General features: G+C 42.0%; 1 protein-coding gene across 2 annotated transcripts; it reads right to left on the minus strand.

Annotated features, from left to right (window-relative positions):
- Positions 1-9,767: 9,767 nt before the first annotated feature.
- Positions 9,768-20,190, minus strand: RAP2B (RAP2B, member of RAS oncogene family). Of its 2 annotated transcripts, XM_069792948.1 has the most exons (2): positions 19,413-20,034; positions 9,768-19,207 (listed from the first exon to the last, which is right to left on the minus strand). In XM_069792948.1, the coding sequence occupies exons 1-2, from the start codon at positions 19,899-19,901 to the stop codon at positions 18,779-18,781; spliced, it is 918 nt and encodes a 305-aa protein (XP_069649049.1). In that variant the 5' UTR covers positions 19,902-20,034; the 3' UTR covers positions 9,768-18,778. The 2 variants fall into 2 exon arrangements, with proteins under 2 accessions (XP_069649049.1, XP_069649048.1); XM_069792947.1 differs by lacking the exon at positions 9,768-19,207 and having other exon boundaries at positions 19,209-20,190.
- Between the last annotated feature and the right edge of the window lie 58 nt (positions 20,191-20,248).

Here is a 20,248-nt window from a genome sequence, read left to right on the forward strand (position 1 = left end):
TCCCCCAACCCATGCAAACTGCTCAGTATATTTGGCTTAGATTGCGGAACAGCTTTGGTCCTTTTTTTCACCCCTGCATTCATAAGACAAGTTAAAAGAAGAACCTTTCTTACACCAGGTCTTCTGTGGTTATGCTAAAAGTGTCCATTAGATCTAGTATTTGCAAAACATTCCAGTTATTCCCACACGTAAACTGCTCCCATCAGCTGCGCAGGTTTTTGGTTTTGAATGAAACGTGAATCCCAGTAGCCAGATTAGGAATCCTCCTTTCACACCACACTGTGGTAATCATAAAAGAGACTAAATTGGTCCCAATCATTTGAAATGCTGTATGAAAAGTGATTCCAGTTTTTACAGTTGAACATGATTGGCAATATTACGCAAAGAAAAGTGAATTATTAAGCCCTCTGAAATACCCATAATACGTTATAATTGGATTCTCTCACCTCCACCCATCCTCTCTTACCGGGCACACTGCCCTCACTCTGTACTTACCCATTTACATAAGCAATCACCATTTTCTGGTAAACTATCATTTCCTTTCTCTACACTTTTTTCAAGAGATTATAGTTAGCTCCAAGCAGTTCATCACCTTTATAATTAGGGGGAAAGCGTCAAAAAGAGGAGTGACGATTATGACAAACAGGTGCCCAAAAGGCAAAGAACTAAGAAAGGTTGGGACTGCAGAAGCTTGCTGCTCACCCTGGGAGAGGACCACAGCTTCAGCAGCCCTGCACTGAGGTCAGTACTTTGAATACCAGGATGCCTAAAAGTGAAGTGAAATCTTTGTGGCCCCAAACCTGACTTTAGTCTGTCCGGGAAGGCAAGATCCTGAGCTGGTGTAAATCTGATATCCTGGGCCATGCTGTGGTTCAGCCCAGGAACCTGGCAGAATCACAGTCTCTCCTCATCTTTTTTGTTTGGTTGTTAGTTTTGCGCGTGCCTGATTAAAAACTGCTGGAGGACTGCCTCATCTTTTGGTATTTCTGTACTCTAGACCAAACCTCCTTCTCCTCGCTCTTGTACCTTTCTGTTGTTTTCCTACAGAAGCAGCATTTTATTGCTGTCAGCCTCCTCCTGTCTCGAACAGTCACGCTCACATCTCGAATTTAACACAACTCCTGCTGCCGTGGGAAGCAGAGAGCATCCAAGGTCAGCTGCAATTAAAAAATTCTCAGTGTTAATTTTCAGGCCAGCTGTAATCGCAAACACTTTGACTATTTATCCACTCCATGCAAGTGTAAATCAGCCTTTCCTTGCCTTTTCATTTTTTAAGAAAATCAGCCCCTTTTTCAATATTCCCGAGAATCATTCATTGTTTTAACTGTCAACAGCATGACATTAAAAAAAAATTACTGTTCAGTAACAAAATGACCTGCAATCCTATGCAGCCAATTCATGAATAAGATAAGCTATAAAAATTCACCAGCCCCACCACACAGGAGAGGAGCTGGTGGATCTAGGACACTTCAAGGTGCTGGGAAAGACCCCGCTGCCCTGGAGGTCTGAACGGACCTGAGAAAGACCAAACCGCTATGTGGCTTGAAGGAGGTTTACAATAAAAGCCTCATCCCAGGCAGACAGCAGACACAGCAGCAACCTCTCAGAAAAGCTGGTGCAACTTGACAAAAAAGATTACTAAGGAAAGAGCCTGAGTTTGAGGTAAAAAAGGAATATGGGCAGCTTAGAATAAAGATTAGCATTGGTAAAAATAAAGAAAAAAGGCAACGTTTTCACCAATCCTCTCTCACGCCCCTTATTTGCACTTTCCAATGCCAGCTCGCTGATACAACATGGAAACGGTTTGACCAAGTGATGTATCTGCAGGTTTCTATGGTGATCAGCACATAAATTGCCTGCCCAGCCGTGTGTGAAAGAAACCATCCGTTTCAGAAACTGCAAATTCTATGCAGAGAGAAAACCATTCCCTGAATTGGGGTATCAGAGGATTGTACTGCATGACAGAAAGCCTAGCACTTATTTACCAAGCTGGAGATTTCTATACTATCAGTATAGAAGCGTGGGACAGTGCAGTTAGGTGATAATTCAGAAGAGGACAAAAAACCCTATACAAAATAATCCTAATTACCACTAAATAATTACACTACATAACATTGTTTGAAGATACTCATACACACAAAATACATACAAAATATTTCTAAATATCTGAAATATTGAGCTATACAATAACACTTGAAAACCCTGTAAAGAGATAAAAATTGGCTGATTACACATGGCTGCTGGGCATGTTACTCCCCCAGATGCGCCTGCGAAAGGGAGAGCTTGGAGGTAAATCCTTGGGGAAACTGCCAGGCTCCAGCCAGGATTTTGGAGCCAGTTAGACACTAGAAGGTGTGACAGGAGCTTAGACTTTTTTTTGTTTCACAGTCTTCTTGAAAAAGGTGCCTTGAAAATGTTTGCCATCTACCCTGATACAGACAAAAAGGCTCCACACAACCAGCAGAGAGGGTGCCGACCCTTTCCACTTTGTAAGGGTAGAGATGTGGAGGATTTTTCACATTCCTTAGGGAACCTTCACCTAGAGTAGAAAGAAAACGGCAAATGAGGATCTTTACCAAATTCGACAGGGAAGATTTAAAGGCCTTCAAAATGATGCTAAGACTAATTCTGACAAAGTGAGATTATTGTCATCATTACTATTAAAAAAAGGAAATGTAGGACAGAAAGAGTTGTTAGGAGATCTGAAGCCAGGAGATCTGAAGCCAGTAAAAGGTGCCCTGGAGACATGGTGAAATTCCTGTACTGAAGCTTGTGCTTTCTTTAATGGAGTATAGTGGTCTGAGATTCTGCCAGTCTCTTTAATTAAATCACCAAATGTTGGAGGAAAGCAGAAAGGGCTGGTTTATGCCGGTATCTTAATTTCCTTGAATTTCTGTCCTGGCCTTAATCCCAGAACAAGTATGCTTGACAAAAGTAAACTATGGTCAAATACAAATGATCAAAGTAAACACCAGGAATAAACCATAAATAGGAATTTCTTTCAAGTTTGAGGGAATCCCTCCACTGGTTTCCCATCAATACATCAATATATCAACTCCAGTTACATCAAAAATCAAATTATGATCTAAGCATGAGCATCTTATTTGTAGCACTCAAAGTCAGCACCCCGATATTGCACAGAAAGCTTTCACCATCCATCCAGAAACCCACAAAACTGATTTTACAAGTAGGTGGAGAAAGATTCCATGCATTATTTTCCTATTGGAAAAAGCCAGTTTCTTTCCAGTTCAGCAAACAAAATTCCCTGTGGTTGAGCCCCGTCACCAGCAGACGGAGGTGGGCAGCCCTGCGGCAGGCGAACACAGCAGCCCTGGGCCAGCCCCAGCACAGGTCATGCATGCCACCAGCCCCACAACCTGGTGGGCCACCACGGGGGAGGCACAAGCTGGCAGGTAATGCTAAATTTCTCCAGGGAACGTTTTGATTTTGATCAGGCATGGAAAGAAAACACTTTGAAATAAATAAGCATATTCAGTGTAGTAAATAATGATTTCAAAAGAATATAAGTATATTTTTACTAATATTTGGTTCACCAGGGGAGCAACACACATACTATTTCTGCTTGCATGGCATGAAATATAAAAATATTGTACCTGAAATTTCCAACTGAAATTCCAGGCACTTCCTGAGCACAAAATATTTCCCCACTCCATTGTGTGGAAACTAAGTGTAAAAAAAAAACAAACCCCAAAACCAAACCTGAAGTTTCATACCACACCCTGTTTTTGACACAAGAGCTTCTACTTCCCTTTTCTAAATTGCCCTCCTCTCCCCATTACCTGCTCCACTGTTTTTTTTCCCCAAGCAGGGAGCTACGTGCCTTCCCCAGCACAGAGGGGTTAGCCTGCACCAGCGGAGCTAAAAGGCCATGTCTGTCAAGAGCAGACACGGAAAACGAATTAACACTTTTATTACATCAGAAAAACAACTTCATACATGTACTTATCAATGAACACCCAAGTCAACAGCAGTTATTGTGAAGAGTTAATTTAAGAAATTAAAGCTAAGAGGAGGGATTTTTTGTTTTCCTTAAAGTAAGTATGACTTATTTGTGTTAATGAAACATCTAAGAATGTAACAGTGGACCTCCAACAGCAAGTATCAGCTACACTCATAAAAATAGGGGAAACGACAAATGGTAAAAAGGAATTCAATTCACGTACTTTGTAAGTAGCTGATTGTATAACCTATGTAGAAGGCTTTTGACTTCATGTTCACTGTCTTTGAGAACAATGTCATGAAATCTTGTCTTTAAAAAAGTGTTAGTCCCTTTCAGATCTTTATGATGCTGAAAAAAAAATCTCAAATCCTCACTGCCACACACATTAGGCAGAAGCACTGATTCCATTTATTTAGAGTATTCCCAAAAGGAAAGTGTGGGTAATAAAAATGAGCACTGGCAACAAGACAAACCTTGTTAATCGACATAGACTAAGTCACTGCCTGGCACTTTTCAGCTGAGAAAGCATCAAGTACCACCCTCCTGAATATCTTCGCCTGTACCCAAGACTATTTGCCAATAGATGTGGCTGACTTGGAGGGCAATGGGCTAATGGCAGGAGTTAACACATTTAGTGCCTTCTAGGAATCAAACCTGGAATTTGTCAATTCAAATACAACTTGCAGTAGATGGTGATCTGAGTTTAAAAAAAAAAAAAGAAAAAAGAAAAAAGAAGTGTGTTTACTCTCAGTTTTTCCACAAACAGGCTTTGAAACGCCAGCCAGTTCTGTTTTACCCTATTATGGAGAAACTTATATGCCAACTCCTAAAACATATTAGGAAATTAGTATGGCTGAGAAAAAGGATATAATATACACAATGATTTTCTTTTCCGAAGCCAATTACTCTAGCTCCCAAGCCTGAATTAAGCAGCTGCTCCCGTAACCCGCTTCCACACGCTCGCTGACTCTGCCTGTACACAAACTCCGGGGTCCCAGTGCGGAGCAGGCGGCTGCAGTGCAGACCAGGAACCCCCAGCGTGGCCTTTCCAAGGTCACTCTGAGCATCATTTAGTCACCCAGGGCCACACGATGTCCATGTCCTCCCACAGGCACATGGGTAGTTTTATATTTTGTAAAACACCATGTGATCCCAGTGCATAGCTAGGAGGAAAGCGAGAGACTTGGGCTCCATCAGGCATTTCCCACATCACCAGCTTGCTGGGGAGCTTGGATTTGCTGTCCATAAAGTCTCATACAAAGAACCATTAACTACCAGCATCTCCAACATGGTCGTTTTATCACGCTTTTACAAACAGCACCACTGTATGAAGACACAGACACCTCTGGCTAAGATGCGTGACCTGATGAACACACAGCCAAAAGGTATCACCTTCTGGGAAACCTGCTCACACAAAGAAATGAAACCCAAGTACGGAGCCATAGCACCACTTCTGCTACCACAGACATGCCTAAAAAACCACAGAAGATGCGTGTATTCAAGATGCCCAATCGATCAATAGTAGAAATCAGTAGCTCGTAAACAAGAAATCTATAAATTTCTTTAGCATTATGTTCCAAATAAGTCAATAAATATAAACCTTTTAACAGATAAAGGGAAGTCAGTCATGTGCTGACTGCTTTTAGTCAGAATGCCTAAACTCTGAACATTAATCAGTGTTTATTTCTTAAAATTAGAGACTGGAAGTTCCATTACTATTGCACAGAGCTCAAAGACTGTATGTCCCACTCCATGCTCCCAGTGAGCACATTTCAATTCATCAGCTAGATTATTTTTTCAAATCAAGGCAGAGCTTCTGTCACGTGTCACTTGTTCTACACCCAGTGAAATTAACAGTGACTGGAATAACCCATGATTGGAAATTTAAATTATTTATAACCTTTCTGTAAACCTCTTAAGCTAGTCATTTAGTGCTGCAGCATTCACTGCATTTGCCATTATGCCAAGGAAGAAGATGACACTCTGCCCTCAGGTGCTGGAGGCATTGGGCAATGCAGAATAATCACTTCTGCAGCCACCCATCTTTGGGAGGTGTGCAGTGGGGGAACTGAGGGTGGCTGCAGCTGAACAGAGCATTCACCCACTCCAAATTCAGACATGATAACATGTGCTTCCTTCTTAGCACCCCCACATCTGAGTTTAACCACTTTTTTTTTTCTATTGGGGTAGAATGGGAGGAAGCAGAAGTATGCGTGTGTACAAGCGAAGAGGTGAGGAAGCCGAGAACAGTGAAGTGTGCTGAGATCTTCAAACTTTTTCTTCTACAGCTACAAAGGGAGCAGGCACAATCATCCACCAAAAAGACGAACGAGCACAGCTTCTCTCACGAGACCCCACTAACACGGCGAGGTGGGATGCTGGCGCTGCGAGCAGGGTGAGGCTCCATGGGTCTTTGCTCTTCAGACTCGCAAGTTTCTGCTGGAAACAAGCTGAACTGATGCCTGTGTGAAGCTGACTGTGCAGAATGCCTGCTGGAGAGACAAGAGTCCCATGAGATGACGATCACCTTCCTAGGGAAGGGCTCCAATCACCAGACTACAGGTTTTCCAGAGGGGGACACCCCAATGCCTGCCAATGGAGCTGTTCTGTTCCGTAAGGCGTAACTACGGCCCCGCAAAGCTGCAGCAGCAGCCAGGAGCACCGTCCCATCAGTCAGAGCTTATTTCAGCCCCGCCAGGCAAGGGAAACAAACTTCCTAACAATCACTGCAGCCTTATGGGCAGCAAAACAAGAGACTGGCATACTGTCTTCTAGAGAGAGTTTCCATAAATCAAAATGTGATTATGCTACATTTTGTATGTAAGATTTTTCCACAAGATGGTGAAGCACAGAGATGTATAACCTGTTTTGCATTGGTAATTGAAATAAATTATCATAATCCTCCCAGAGTCCTGCAATCACTATTTTTTCGATTGAACCTTTCCTGAGGGTTTTAAAAAAATATTTTCTTTTTCCATAAGGATAGTTATTAGACTTAAAAATAATACCTATCCTTGAATGAAAGCTGGAGCCACAACTGAGTGTGCACCCTGTTATAATGCCGTAATGCAGGAATGAAATGTTCCCTTTTCCTATACTCTGCTGGATCAACCCTTTTTGTTAATTTGATGAGCACTGTGATGGATCATCACAAAGGCCCTTTTTGAAGTAAGTGTGTTTAATCTTTCAAAGAGATTGATTTGAAATTGACCCAGTTTCAAGTGAATAAAAATTATAACAGCTTCAAATTGATTCAATTTCAAGCCTACTCAAATCATATGTTTTACATCTAACCTTTGGATCTGAGTGAGAAATATTTCCATTTTTCTTCAAAGGGTGGAGGGTGGGGCCACCCAAAGGAACTAATACTTACTTCTCTTTTCAAAGTTTCTACAGTACAGTGTAGTACTTATGCCAAGGCAACACAGAAGTCTTGCCTCCTGAAGTACAGAACTGCAATTTTTTAAAAATTTTAGAATACATATGTTTTGATATATGTGGACCATACACCTCTGCAGTGACCCACAGACTCCAAGGCTCACAAAGTTCATCTGTTTCCGAATGCAGAGAAGGCAGAAGGGCAGGAGGGAAAGGCAAGCTCAGGGCACCTTTGTTCTCCCTCCAGTTCTGACATAGTTCAGGGGCTTATGTAGCTCCTGGCATCAGATGTAGAATTAAAAAAAAAAAAAGTGATGGCTTCATCTAACTTATGCTCTTTTGATACAGCATAGAGCAGCTGCAGAGAAGAGCACTTAGGACATAACTTCAATACTTGCTTTGAGACATCATGGATGTTCACCAGGACTGCTCCAGCTGCAACGCTGCTCATCCCACGGGGCACCATAAGGCCTTGCAGTGCAACCAATTCAGCTTTAAAAGATTAAGGCAACAAACATTGCTGCTCTCTCAGGTGCCTGGTGAATTACTGCAGAGTAACTACCCAGTAGACAGGTATGGTTTTACACAGCCAACTCGCATCACCAGATAACCAGAGCGCACCAAGCTCAACACCCAGCCAGTAGATAAGCCCTGCACCTGACCAAGGCATGCTCCGACAAGCACTGGGAGCATCAGAAACAGGAACAACCTGCAGGGAGCCTGAGCGGGTCCTGGAAAACCATATAGCCACATGAAAACAGCATCGCAGGGCACTGCTTTTTGCATGGGAGAGCACACCCAGAGCAGGACCCGTACCTGAAAAGAACCCAGGGTGCTTCTCTTCCTGGCTGGCCACTAGCGCAAATTTTCCATCTTGTCTCTGCTTTTCTTTTCCCCCCTCTCTTTTTTCTTTTCTTTTTCTTCTTCTTCAAACTGTCACCAAAAGGAACTTTTACTGTTACAGTCAATGTATGCCATCAGCCATGCAAATAAACCACTGTGTCTGTAAGCCTGTCTCCACATCCCTTGGGCAGCACAGGGAAAAGTGTTCTTCTGTCATTTTCACAACAAAAACACTGTTAAATGCAAACTAGATCTAGGAGAGTTTTACACTGTAAGTGTCCCAGCATCCCAGTCAGCCAGCGCACAGTATCTGTGCTCTCCTGCGCACCAGGAGACCTTATCGCTCCCTACAACTACCTGAAAGGAGGTTATATTGAGGTGGGGGTTCGTCTCTTCCCCCAAGTAGCAAGCAACAATAGGACGAGAGGAAACAGCCTCCAGTGAGCCAGGGGAGGTTTACATTGGACGTCAGGAAAAACTTCTTCACCAAAAGGGCTGTCAAGCAGTGGAACAGGCTATCCAGGGAAGCGGTGGAGTCACCATCCCTGGAGGGATTTAAAAGACATGTAGATGTGGTGCTTAGGGACATGGTTTGGTGGTGGACCTGGCAGGGCCAGGTTAACGGTTGGGCTCAATGATCTTAAAGGTCTTTTCCAACCTAAACGATTCTGTGATTCTATCAGATCGATTAGATAACAGTACAAAGATAAAAGGTCATCTAATGGCTGTGAATTATGAGTACAAACAAACCTTACCGATACTAAAATATAACACATTATAACTTCTGACAGAATAGGAGGAAACAACTGTATAAAATGAAAAAAAAATTATATAGACCTATTGCCATTTCAAGATGGCATTCACAATTTACATAAACCCAGTATCACTTCAAGATAAGAAACACCCATAGAAAAAAAAACAAACAGTAGTAGTTTACATTTTAGACATCTGAAGATCCAACTAAAGGCAAAGGGGAAGGCTTTTTTTAAAAATGAAATTACAACTTTAAAAAGGACAAAGATCACACTACTAGGTCCATGTGAAATATTTAAAATGCAGACTGAGGTTAATTTCTGCTCTCGTTTGCTTAAATAATGCTCTGATTTCAATGGGGTTACAAAAGAACAGGGATTTCAGCATACATATATTTATAGAATCAGAGAACAAGTCAAGTTCAGATTCATAATAGTGTAAGTCAGTACACAAAGACAATTTCAGTCATGAAGTTATATTAAAAATCCTATTGCAGGTAATTAGGATACCTAACACATTTGTTTAGAGTTTGTTTACATCCTGGAATAATACAGCTTATGTCTTCGTATTAGCATGCACAAACACGCTTGCCAAAAGAACTCCAGTTACCCATCAATTAATTTCTGTTAACTACTCTAAGTGCTGAAAAACCCTGAGTGATGATAAAGGAAGTCAGTGTCTTACAAACACCTGAAACAAGCTGCGACCAGGTGCACATTGAGCAATTCCAGTCTATCATAAAGTTTGTAAAGAATCCAAGAACATCTATCCTTGAACTCATAGTATTTCAGTCTAGCCAGGTTTGGCTTCCTTATCACAAGAAATACAGAGGTAAGACATAAACTAGAAATTTTGTTCAGACAGCACTGACCACAAACAATTCAGACAAGTTTGACAGGTTGCTATCCCTACATCTGGTAAAAGGCTGCACACATTTAATAACCACAGTGATTTTCTGGTTTAGCAATGCTGAAAATTAAATTGTGCCAGGTCAAGAATTCCTGAAAAGAAGCAAGAAAACTCTTTTTTAGGTGCTTATAATTGGCTAAATAAATATGTACCTAAGTTTCTACACTACTGGTCCAATATTCAGTGAGTGTAGGCACCCAATTCCTGATTTTCTATGCTCAGAGTAGAAAAATGTGGATGTTTCCCAAATTGTGGATACCATATACAACTTCGTATGTATGCATAAATATTTATGCTCAGAAATCTGTAACTTTCACTACAGCGGTTGAAGTATAGTAGTACTGTAAGTGAATAAATATCTAAGTATCTGTGAACACTCTAATTCACTTCCAGGCTGACCTAGTTCTTTGGTAAATAAGCTTTCTCAAGCTGTTTCTCTGCTGAGTGTCCAGGCCTTGGAAATACCTTAAACATACAGTGTTCTCCTTAAACTTGTTTTCATTGCAAAAATACATGGAGCGCATGGCACGTGTTTCTAGAATCTAGGCAGCTTGTGCTATACAGTAATTCAAGTGTGAATCTCCTATATTTTTCTTTTAATTGAAGGAAAAAACAAAAGATCCAACAACGAAAGAGAAAGCAAACCCCACACTAAAGCAAACATAATATTTGAAATAAGAAACACGGCAGAAAATAGCCAATCTGGAACGTGGCAGAATATTCTGAAAAGGAGAGAAATCAAGATCTCAAACATTAGAAACTTAATTACTCAAGTACTTCATTAGCATGCTTTCATCTCAGCTTTGTTAATCATCAAGTAAACTTGGCAGCAAACTCCCAATACTAAATTGAGGTACGTAATATTACTGTAGTTCATTCAAGGAATGAGCTTATCACTAATCTCATCCTTAAGTACATATGGCTCCTAACTATCTTGAGTCACATTGTAACCATCATCATTATAAAGTTCCACACTGTTTAAAAGAGATTTTGGTGATTAGTGGTGTAGGGAAGCTATGAAACTCAGTATAAACTTACATCATCAAAATCATCCTTGGTGAATAACACACTCATTGTGCAAACTTCCTGTGTGCTTTCAAATCTGCTTAGCACCATGGGGCAGGGAATATCCACAACATACATGCACAGAATGGTATTTATACCTGAAACAGAAAAATTCAACCCATCTTCTCCCAAACTCCCCCTGCCCCCACCAAGACATTCAGTTTCCTACCCTTCCACACAAATCACATCTGGCATTTAGCAAACCTGGCAACATGTGTCCTGCTTCCAGCCTCGCACCACAAACCCAAACCACAGTCCTCCATCGCAGATTCCTGTCCTACCTAGCCAGTATTTTACCAGCCCTGCGCTGCTACTTCTTGATCACTTAGATCTTTCTCATAAAAATGCAGTGAACGTCATGGACATATATGTACAATACACTGAAATGTCATGGACATATATGTACAATAACGCCCCAAACTTACTTTTATTACAGATGTAGAAAATACTGAATGTGCATTCAATTTCTCATCACTCACAAGAGTCTAAAGCACCAGACCTCATCGCTGTATTAGGGTTGGTGAGCAAGGGGAAGAAACTATGATTCAGTAAAGGAACTTCAACAGAAGTCACATTATATGTTTCCTAAGAAACACAAAAAGATTCACTGTTTTGACCTCTAAAATACATCTATTTTATGCACATAAGGAAATTATATCTATTTTATGCACATAAGGAAATTATTTTCAGGATATCTGCAGAAGATTTATCTTTCAAACCACCTTTCTGGACGAGCAAGAGTGGATACAATGCACACGCATACTTCTTCCTCAAAATGCCAAACTATTTTCCTCTGAGCGTGCTGGACACCACTGCTATACGTTAGCCATAGGAGTATGCTGTAAGGTCTCCGTTCACCTTGCAGGAAACAGTTTTTTGTTTCTGCATTCCCAGAACAAACCTATAACGAACACGTAACACTGAAGAGCAAGGAGTTGCATGTATTGTATGGACGCTCAGTTTCAAGTATAACTCCAACAATGGATACACCCTCTCAAATGTTTAGACCTGAGCCAGCTTACCATCCCAGTGGTTTGACAGTGTTCAAATAGATAGATTTGATAGATATCAAAACCAGTGTTTTGATAAGCAATCACTTCATTATCACTGCATCATCTGGGCTCCCTCCTCCCCCATGCAGCCTACAAGAGGAATAATGCCAGAGCTCCAAGTGAGCAACAGAGTCATGAAGGCAGCCCATGTCTGACAAACACCCATGGCAGCAGAAGGATCACGTTTTTTTCACTATAGGCAAAAAAAATGGAATGGCACAGCTTGTCATGCAGCAGCGAAGAGAAGGGGTAATCATCTCCCATCTAAAAGACTGTCTATTCTGAGAAACAAGAAGTCACCTGTAAATTCAAAAAGTTACATTACACATTCATCTTTGCATCATCGTAATTTTTCAAAACAGAAGCCTGGATCTTTTCATTCTTTACTTCCCATAAGGCCTTCAGTAAGTAAACAGACCTTCAACTTCATGCCTACCATGTCTATCAATCCCTACAACATGGAGATATTTATAGTACTAAGTTAATATAAATATTAAATCATATTTAAACACATCCTCTATCTAGTGATAACTATCACAATAATAAATAAATCTTAGAATATTTAAACAAACCAAGGTCGGTGAAAAATTACAAAGATAATTCTGTGAAATCATTCAAGTACCATACCTCCAATGCAAAGGGCTTTTAAGTATCTTCTAATTTAAGCATAAGGCTTGGTTAAATGAAGACTTCTGCTAGACACTTAACATTCAAAAACTTGCTTCCAGTATTTAGGTCCGTCTTAGAGGAAGAAGTCACGTACTCTTTTATTGACAGCACCCTTTGGCATAATTTCTTGTGTCCTCAATCTCTCTCTCTCAATCTTCTTCCTTTATTTCATTTGGTGCTGCAATTCCAGAGTCAAATGCTCATGCAAAATCAGTTCATCTGCACTGAAATCAACATTTCAACAAAATACAGAGTTGGAGGAACTGAGGTGTAGAAAGCTTTAAATGTTTGCTGGAAACATACTGAATCACTGCTGAAGCTGGAAACCAGAAGTAGGGCATGGCTTTGATAGAGGGCTAAGCCAGACACGTCTCTGAGCTAGACAGCAATCCAAGGCAGAAACATCTTGCTCTTTCCTTTTCATTTCTAACTCTGACACAGATGCAGTAAACTATTTAGAGGCAGCAAGATGGTAAGGAACTTAAATGATCTCTCCCATCAGGAAAGCATAATGCTTCCCCACCTCTGGACTGTTGACACCATGGCTGGAAGGAACACTACCAGTTCTATCATCTCTAGGCAAGGCAAGGAAATGATACAACTCAAGTTAATGCAACAGTAAATGCATCTAATTCTTGCATCTGTTCTCAACCCTCAGAACAAATGCTATCACAAGGGTATCAATAGTCATGTTTCTCACAAACACTTTTGGGTGGATCACTTCTAACAGCTAAACAAAACTTATTTTCAAATACCCACATTGGGCTCCACACCTGAATATCTTGCCTACTAATAACAGAGCAGATGCACACATTCAACTGTAGCTCAGTGCTTACTGCCTTACCTGCAATTCTACCTCTGAGAAAAGAACTTGAATTTTTAAGTATTCATCCTAATTGTTTAAATTGGGATAACAGTAGTGACACTGCAGAAACAAAGCATTAGATGAATATGCCCATAAACTGGTTAAGGGAATACCGATACGAATGCTGACCTGTACCTTTTTCAATACCTAATTCAAAGGAAACAAACAAACCTCCCAAAAACCCCTTCCATTTCAGATCAGTTTTTCACCCAGAAGTCCATTTACAACCATCCTCAAAACCAACCGCAAACATTCAATTTCATCCTAGCATCATAATACAGCAGGATAACAAGACCACATCAAAAGGCAAAAAATTTAGCGACATCATTCTGATCAGTCTAGTTGCTGCAGCATTTCTTGCACAATCCTAATCAGTCAATCAAGCAGAAGAGAAACATCTGGGATCTGTTTGTTACCTGGACATCAGATATATTAACTACACCTTTTTATAATGTTCCCTTAAAGAACTTTGTAGAAATAGTTTTTAAATCATTAAAGCTGAAGTTACATGTCAGACACCATTTTCCTAAAAATATCTCTCTGTCGAGGATTACCAAAACAAAGCTATGGATTCTTATCAAAGTCTCCTCTTTGCCCAAACCTCCAAAAGACCCAGAGACTGCCAAAATAAAATTAAGTCATTACAGAACAGCTGCTTCCAATATTTTAAGACTTATCTGAACAACTTACAAGTTCTGGTTAACTGACTTCTAATTTTACAGTGTTGTCTATAGGATCTAAGACCTTGTTAGATATTAGACACATTTAGTATTTGTTTTATGCACAATAAGTCATCTACTGAATCACTATGCTCTAGCATCAGCAGTATCAAAGCAGCACCTGATGTGTATTAGAGCAGTCATACCCTTCAAAAAATTTAAAATAGCTATAGGGAAATTTTAATGGCTGTTCTTAAGCTTTCTGCATGTAAATCTTTCTGCTCTAGCCATTATCGGTCGACCAGGTCAGGTTTCATTGGGCGTTTTCTTCAGCATGATACTGACTAAATGCAGAATTGAGATCACAGAGGTTGAGATCATCTGTGGTAAGGGCAAGAATTCTGACTGCAACCCCAATGAAGTCAGAATACACACACACAATGACTCTTACTTGGGAAATACAGTAAGGTTGGCAATTACAGACTAACAAACCCTTAGTCTACTCAAATTAAAAAACAGAAACAACAAAAACCCCAAACCCAGCACACCCAGCCCCAGCAATGCACTTCCACTCCATTTCTCATCACCGTAACTCACTTGAATATCTTTAGCTGTTTGAACTAAAAATCTGCTATTGAATCACTCTCATCTGCTATGTACACGTTTACCAAAGATTGCCAGCCCCAAATAAAAAGTTTTAGAAGTTGGTCAGATGTTGGAGTCCTACAAAAATGAGGTTCTAGAACACCATGCTATAATAATATGACAGGAAGGAGAATCTTTTTGACATATACATTTTGCATGAGGCTATAAACACTTTAGGAGCAGGCTATAAGCTACAAAGATCATTATTTAAAACTACTTCACCTTTGAACACAGCTCGTACACACATTTGCTTCTACATCAAGTCTCAAATCTCACCTGAACATGAATGGGCACTCCAAACAGTAGTTCCCAAAGATACAGTGAAGGTCCATAAAGAAGAGTGTCTGGGTTGCCTACTATACAAACCTGGTGGGTAAGAGAGCTTCTAACAGCAGGAAAGCTCCAACCATTTTCCGTTTACAGTCACGGGAGTTGTCCATTAATTTCAAAGGGAGAAGAACATACATGCCACTCCTTTTCATACAAAATTCTTAAATAACATGAAAATTTCTGCATTTTGTCACTCCTTGGGGAAACGTGATACTTAACAACACCTGCACACAATGAGTATCCAAATGAAGAAGTCATAAAGAGCCAGCTGCCCTTTATTTAAAATGCCCTTTGCAAAAAACTTGCCATACATTCTTTTGAGAGAAGCATAACCGTCAGGAATCCCATAGCCACAGAATTCAACATCATCTCCAGAAACGTAAGCATCAATAAAGCCTGAGCATCATGTTGAGAATAACCACACTTGTATTGAAAATGAGGTCGAGAACACTGCACGGTTACAATCACAGAGACTAGGATTTCAACAACACGCTTTCTTGCAACAGAACAAGCTTGGATTTTTAAAAATACAATCATTATGTACAGGAAAATATGTGGCCATAAGACCAGCCTTAAAGTAAGGCCTTGTTTACACAATTTCTGCATTGTCAGGAAGTATTTTGGCCGGGAACGTAATTTTTCTTCCAAATCAATTAAATATTTGCAATTCTCACTGTGAAAAGAGCTATATACCACCTTTGTATTGACACGGGTATAACATATTCCCACAGGGAAAAGGAATAAAAGAGTACCTTTATATTGATACAACATTTTCCTCAAGTGTAGAAGCTAATATAGCTTTCATTATTCAGTCAAGTTAAAGCAGTATGACTTTTTCCTACTTTATAGACAAGGCCTATGTGTAACAAGCACCAAAACACTTCAGAGTATTTGGAAGATCAGACTACTGAGTTCTACTTTTTGTACTGTCCTCACCAAGTCATAGAGAACATTGAACATCTAAATACATTCAAAACTTTGATTAGACCCATGCCATGGTTTCTTAAACGCTTCACTGTTTAATGAACACACCTTTTCGGCAAGAACCAGAATATATCTACAAGAAAGCCCAGCATAATCCAGAACTTATTAGGCTGCTTTCAGCTGCTCTGCTAGGCCGAGAAAAACTGGACTTTATGTGCCGCTGTGTGCTACAAACACCCATTTTTGCATCATTCCTTAATCACAACACTGGCAGTAAGGAAACAGGAGGCACTAGAAAACATGAAGAATCTGCTATCTGTTGGGGAGAACATAATAAATACCTGCTTTTATTAAGCGGAACAAGTTGCTTTCAATACACTGATCTAGAGCAAGGCCTGTTGGGTGCTAAAAACTGTATAGTCCCATTGAATTTTAAGGCAAAACTGAACCATAGCAATAGTCAAGATGTAAATTTATGGCATTTTTTTTTAAAACTTCAGACATGGAAGTTTTTTAAACTACAAACATGGCGGTGGTCAAGCTTTCTTAGTTTTCAATGCAGTATTTTTGTTAGAAGAAGCCCTTACTTCTAATACGGAAGTCCTCAATGAGCTGGCTTCTAATTAATTTTTAGAAATTTATGGAAGATAACCTGCAAAGAGGTTTTTGGTTTTCATTTAAAAACGGGGGGCTGGATCAATTTGTCTGTTATACAAAGGCCCCAAGCAGACGTTGAGGGACCATCACTAGGGTTGCCTTCTCCAACCCTCTTTGTTTTTAACTGTGATTGTATCAGTCTGACTGATACAACCTGACTGATTGTATCAGAACAGGTCCTTGCTGTTTTAAAGGATACATGTGAGCTCAGGAGAGGAAATATGTTCAATACTTAAGTATACAATCTTTTCCAAATTTTCAGTACATACTGGATGTTACTAAAAGAAGCATCCAATTTTCAACTAAAATATAAGATTATAATTTTCATTTCAATCACTGTGATTTCAATACATAGAATTAAACTAATACTAAACACTTCCAGTGCTGAAGCAGAAAGTTTTCCTACTTAAAAGAAATTATCACACTCACGGTAGGAGTCTTGGCAGTTAGTTTTCAGTTGGCCTGATTAAAAACCCCTTTACACATCATTGCTCAACTTTTGCTTTCATGTTGTAAGATAATTTCAAGTCTTCTTGGGATGGGGGGGGGGGGGGGGAAGAGAAGGAAAAAAAAAGAAAAGGAAAAAAAAAAGAGTTGCAGGTTTTATGTGCTAATCCTTAAAGAAGGTGCTAAGAGAGGAAGATAATGGAGGTAAACAAACTCCTTATATCTTCCAAATGACAGAAGGTACAGCTCTCCTCCCAGCCCAACCCCTCTGCAAACCAGAAAAGAAATACTGGTCTGATGTATAGTTTAAAGAGTTATAATGCAATGAGATTAAAAGCTTAAATTTTATAAATAATCGACCTTTAGAATTTTACCCCAATAAACCATGCTGTTCCCAGTAAGGAATAAGGACCTAATCTTACAAGTCCTTTTGCAGTAAAGCCACACTACCTTCCTAAAGCTGCCTACTGAATACAGCGTTCCACTCACATGCTGGCATCACATAGGGTCAGGACCTAAACACAAATGAAAAACTGTATTAAAAATGACTAAATATTAGGCAAAATAGCAATCTTGTGGTTTGTCCTTATTTTTTTTTTTAAAACACTGTCCTTAGCTAAATCGAGCCCCCTCCCCGCCTTTCACTTCTATTAAGATATAAATCAGGATTAACAGCCTATGTGAAAGTTAGTGTTTCATGTAATACATAAAAGCGCACAAAGTTGTTTTCTAAAAAACAGCATTTGTATTAAAATTCTTAAAATGGATAGACATCTCTTAAATGCATGTCTGGAATTAAAATGACAGTTGTTAGAATTTTCTTGGTACATCACAACGATAAGATTTCCTTCTTTGCTGGCTGGAGGTACACCCCACAACAAAACCAAAGGGGGGGGGAGCAAAAAAAAAAAAAGGGGGGGGTGCAAAAAAAAAAAAAAGGCAAAAAAAAGCGCAAGCCCCCGCCCCCCCCCCCAAAATCCCAAGAGGCTAAATTCTTGTAAATTTGAAGTAAATGAAGCCCGAACTTGCAAGACATGGAAATAACAGTTAAAAGGCTCAGATGGAAATAAGAAATAAATTCCACTAACAATAGGCCCTTTTGTCCTGGCTTGTTCGGTACGATTACTGCAAGGAAACTGTTAAGTAGTTTTTGGAGTAGTAGATAATGGGATTCTGTGGAGCTTTCACAGGTTGGCACCGGCTGGAACAGCTGAGTTTTGAAGGCACTCTACAGACACAGGGTTGCTGTTGGCCCTGCATCACATATAGGAAGTCTTTGCACTTTAGAGAGCTAGTCATCAAAATCAGTTATTGCCAACCCCAAAAGAAAAACCCTCGGAACAAAAACACCACCGCTCCCACCCGCCAAAGAAAAATTAAAATAGAAACGAAATCACACACACATGCACACCCAAAAAATTGTGCAGATTTGTAACATTTTCACAGCTGATTTAAAAAAAAAAACAAAACAAACAAAAAACAGGAAAACCCCAACACGCTACCACTCTCCTGCAAACTCCCATCCGATACAGCAGGTAAACAAAATAGAAAATTATTTCACGGATATTCATCAGCAGACACTTTCTGGCACCCCACACTGTATTGGCATCAGTGTTTTAAGTTAAAAGTCCCAGTTCAAGATGTGCAATTCTCCAGGCTGGACGCCCCGGCACAACCACCCAACTTTGCATAGAGATCCTGGGGGCGGGCGGCGGGGCGCTCCACGCGTGGCCGCGGGGGGAGGGCTCCTCACGGGGGGCCGCGGTTTCTCCTCACGCCTGTCCCGGCGGGGCGGGGTGTGTGTGTGGTGTGTTCCCGCCTGCGCCCCGCTCTTCCAGGCGGGCAGGGACCGCTCCTCGCCGAAGCCTTCCTCCCCCGGGCCCGCTGCCGGCGCAGGGCGGCAGCCCGCGGCAGCCCCTGACAGGAAATATGCAACGACCAAGACTGGACGAAACGTACATGCCGAAAAAAGCCACATTTCCAACACGATTTTTTTTTTTTCCGATTTTTCCTTTTTTTTTTTTTTTTTTTTTTCTCTGTGTGTGTGTGTGTGTGTCTGTTTTCGGCGGCTGCCGGCGGCAGCGCGCCCGCCCCGCGGTTTGCACCGGCCGGGGCGCCGAGTCGCTCCCGCCGCCTCTCCCGCCGGCCGCCACCGCCGTGTCCCCGCAGACAGCCCCGGCCCGCCGCCGCCCTCAGAGGATGGCGCAGGAGGAGCAGCACTGCTCGTCCCCGTTGGGCTGCGAGGCGTAGTTCATCTGCCTGACGATCTCCGCGAAGAGCTCGTCCACCGAGGCTTTGTTTTTGGCCGAGGTCTCCATGAAGGGGCAGCTCCACTCCTCGGCCAGGGCTTTGCCCTCCCCGAAGGAGACCTCCCGCTCGCCCTCCAGGTCCACCTTGTTGCCCACCAGGATCATGGGCACCCTTTCGTACCTCTTCACCCGGATGATCTGGTCCCGCATGGGCTTGATGTCCTGGAAGCTCTGCTGGTTCACCAGGCTGTAGACCAGGATGAAGCCCTGCCCGTTCTTGATGTAGAGGTCCCGCATGGAGGCGAACTGCTCGGTGCCCGCCGTGTCCAGGATCTCCAGCACCGACGGCGAGGAGTCCACCTCGATCTCCTTGCGGTAGAAGTCCTCGATGGTGGGGTCATACTTCTCGATGAAGGAGCCCGTCACGAACTGGACGGTGAGGGCGGACTTGCCCACGCCGCCCGAGCCCAGCACCACCACCTTGTACTCCCGCATGGCTCCCGGCGCGCCGCCTCCCTCGCCTCCCGCTCGGGGCTGCCGCTTCCCTCCCGCCCTCACGGCGGGCGGAGAGAGAGAGGGAGGGAGGGAAGGAGGGAGGGAAGGAGAGAGGGAAGGAGGGGCGCGCACGCCCCGCCGGGCGCTCACTGGCGCCGCGCGGAGCCCGCCGGGGCGGGGAAGGGGCGGCCGCGCCTCACGGAGCCGCGCCTCACGGAGCCGCGCCGGGCCGGCCCCGTCGCCGGGCAGCGCCGCGGCCCGGCGGGCGGGTGCCAGGCCCTCCGCGGCGGCGAGGAGGAAGAGGAGGAGGAGGAGGAAGGGGTGGAGAAAGAAGAAGAAGAGGAGGA

Source organism: Haliaeetus albicilla, chromosome 9 (genome assembly GCF_947461875.1).
Source record: "Haliaeetus albicilla chromosome 9, bHalAlb1.1, whole genome shotgun sequence".
NCBI classification, from domain to species: Eukaryota; Metazoa; Chordata; class Aves; order Accipitriformes; family Accipitridae; genus Haliaeetus; species Haliaeetus albicilla.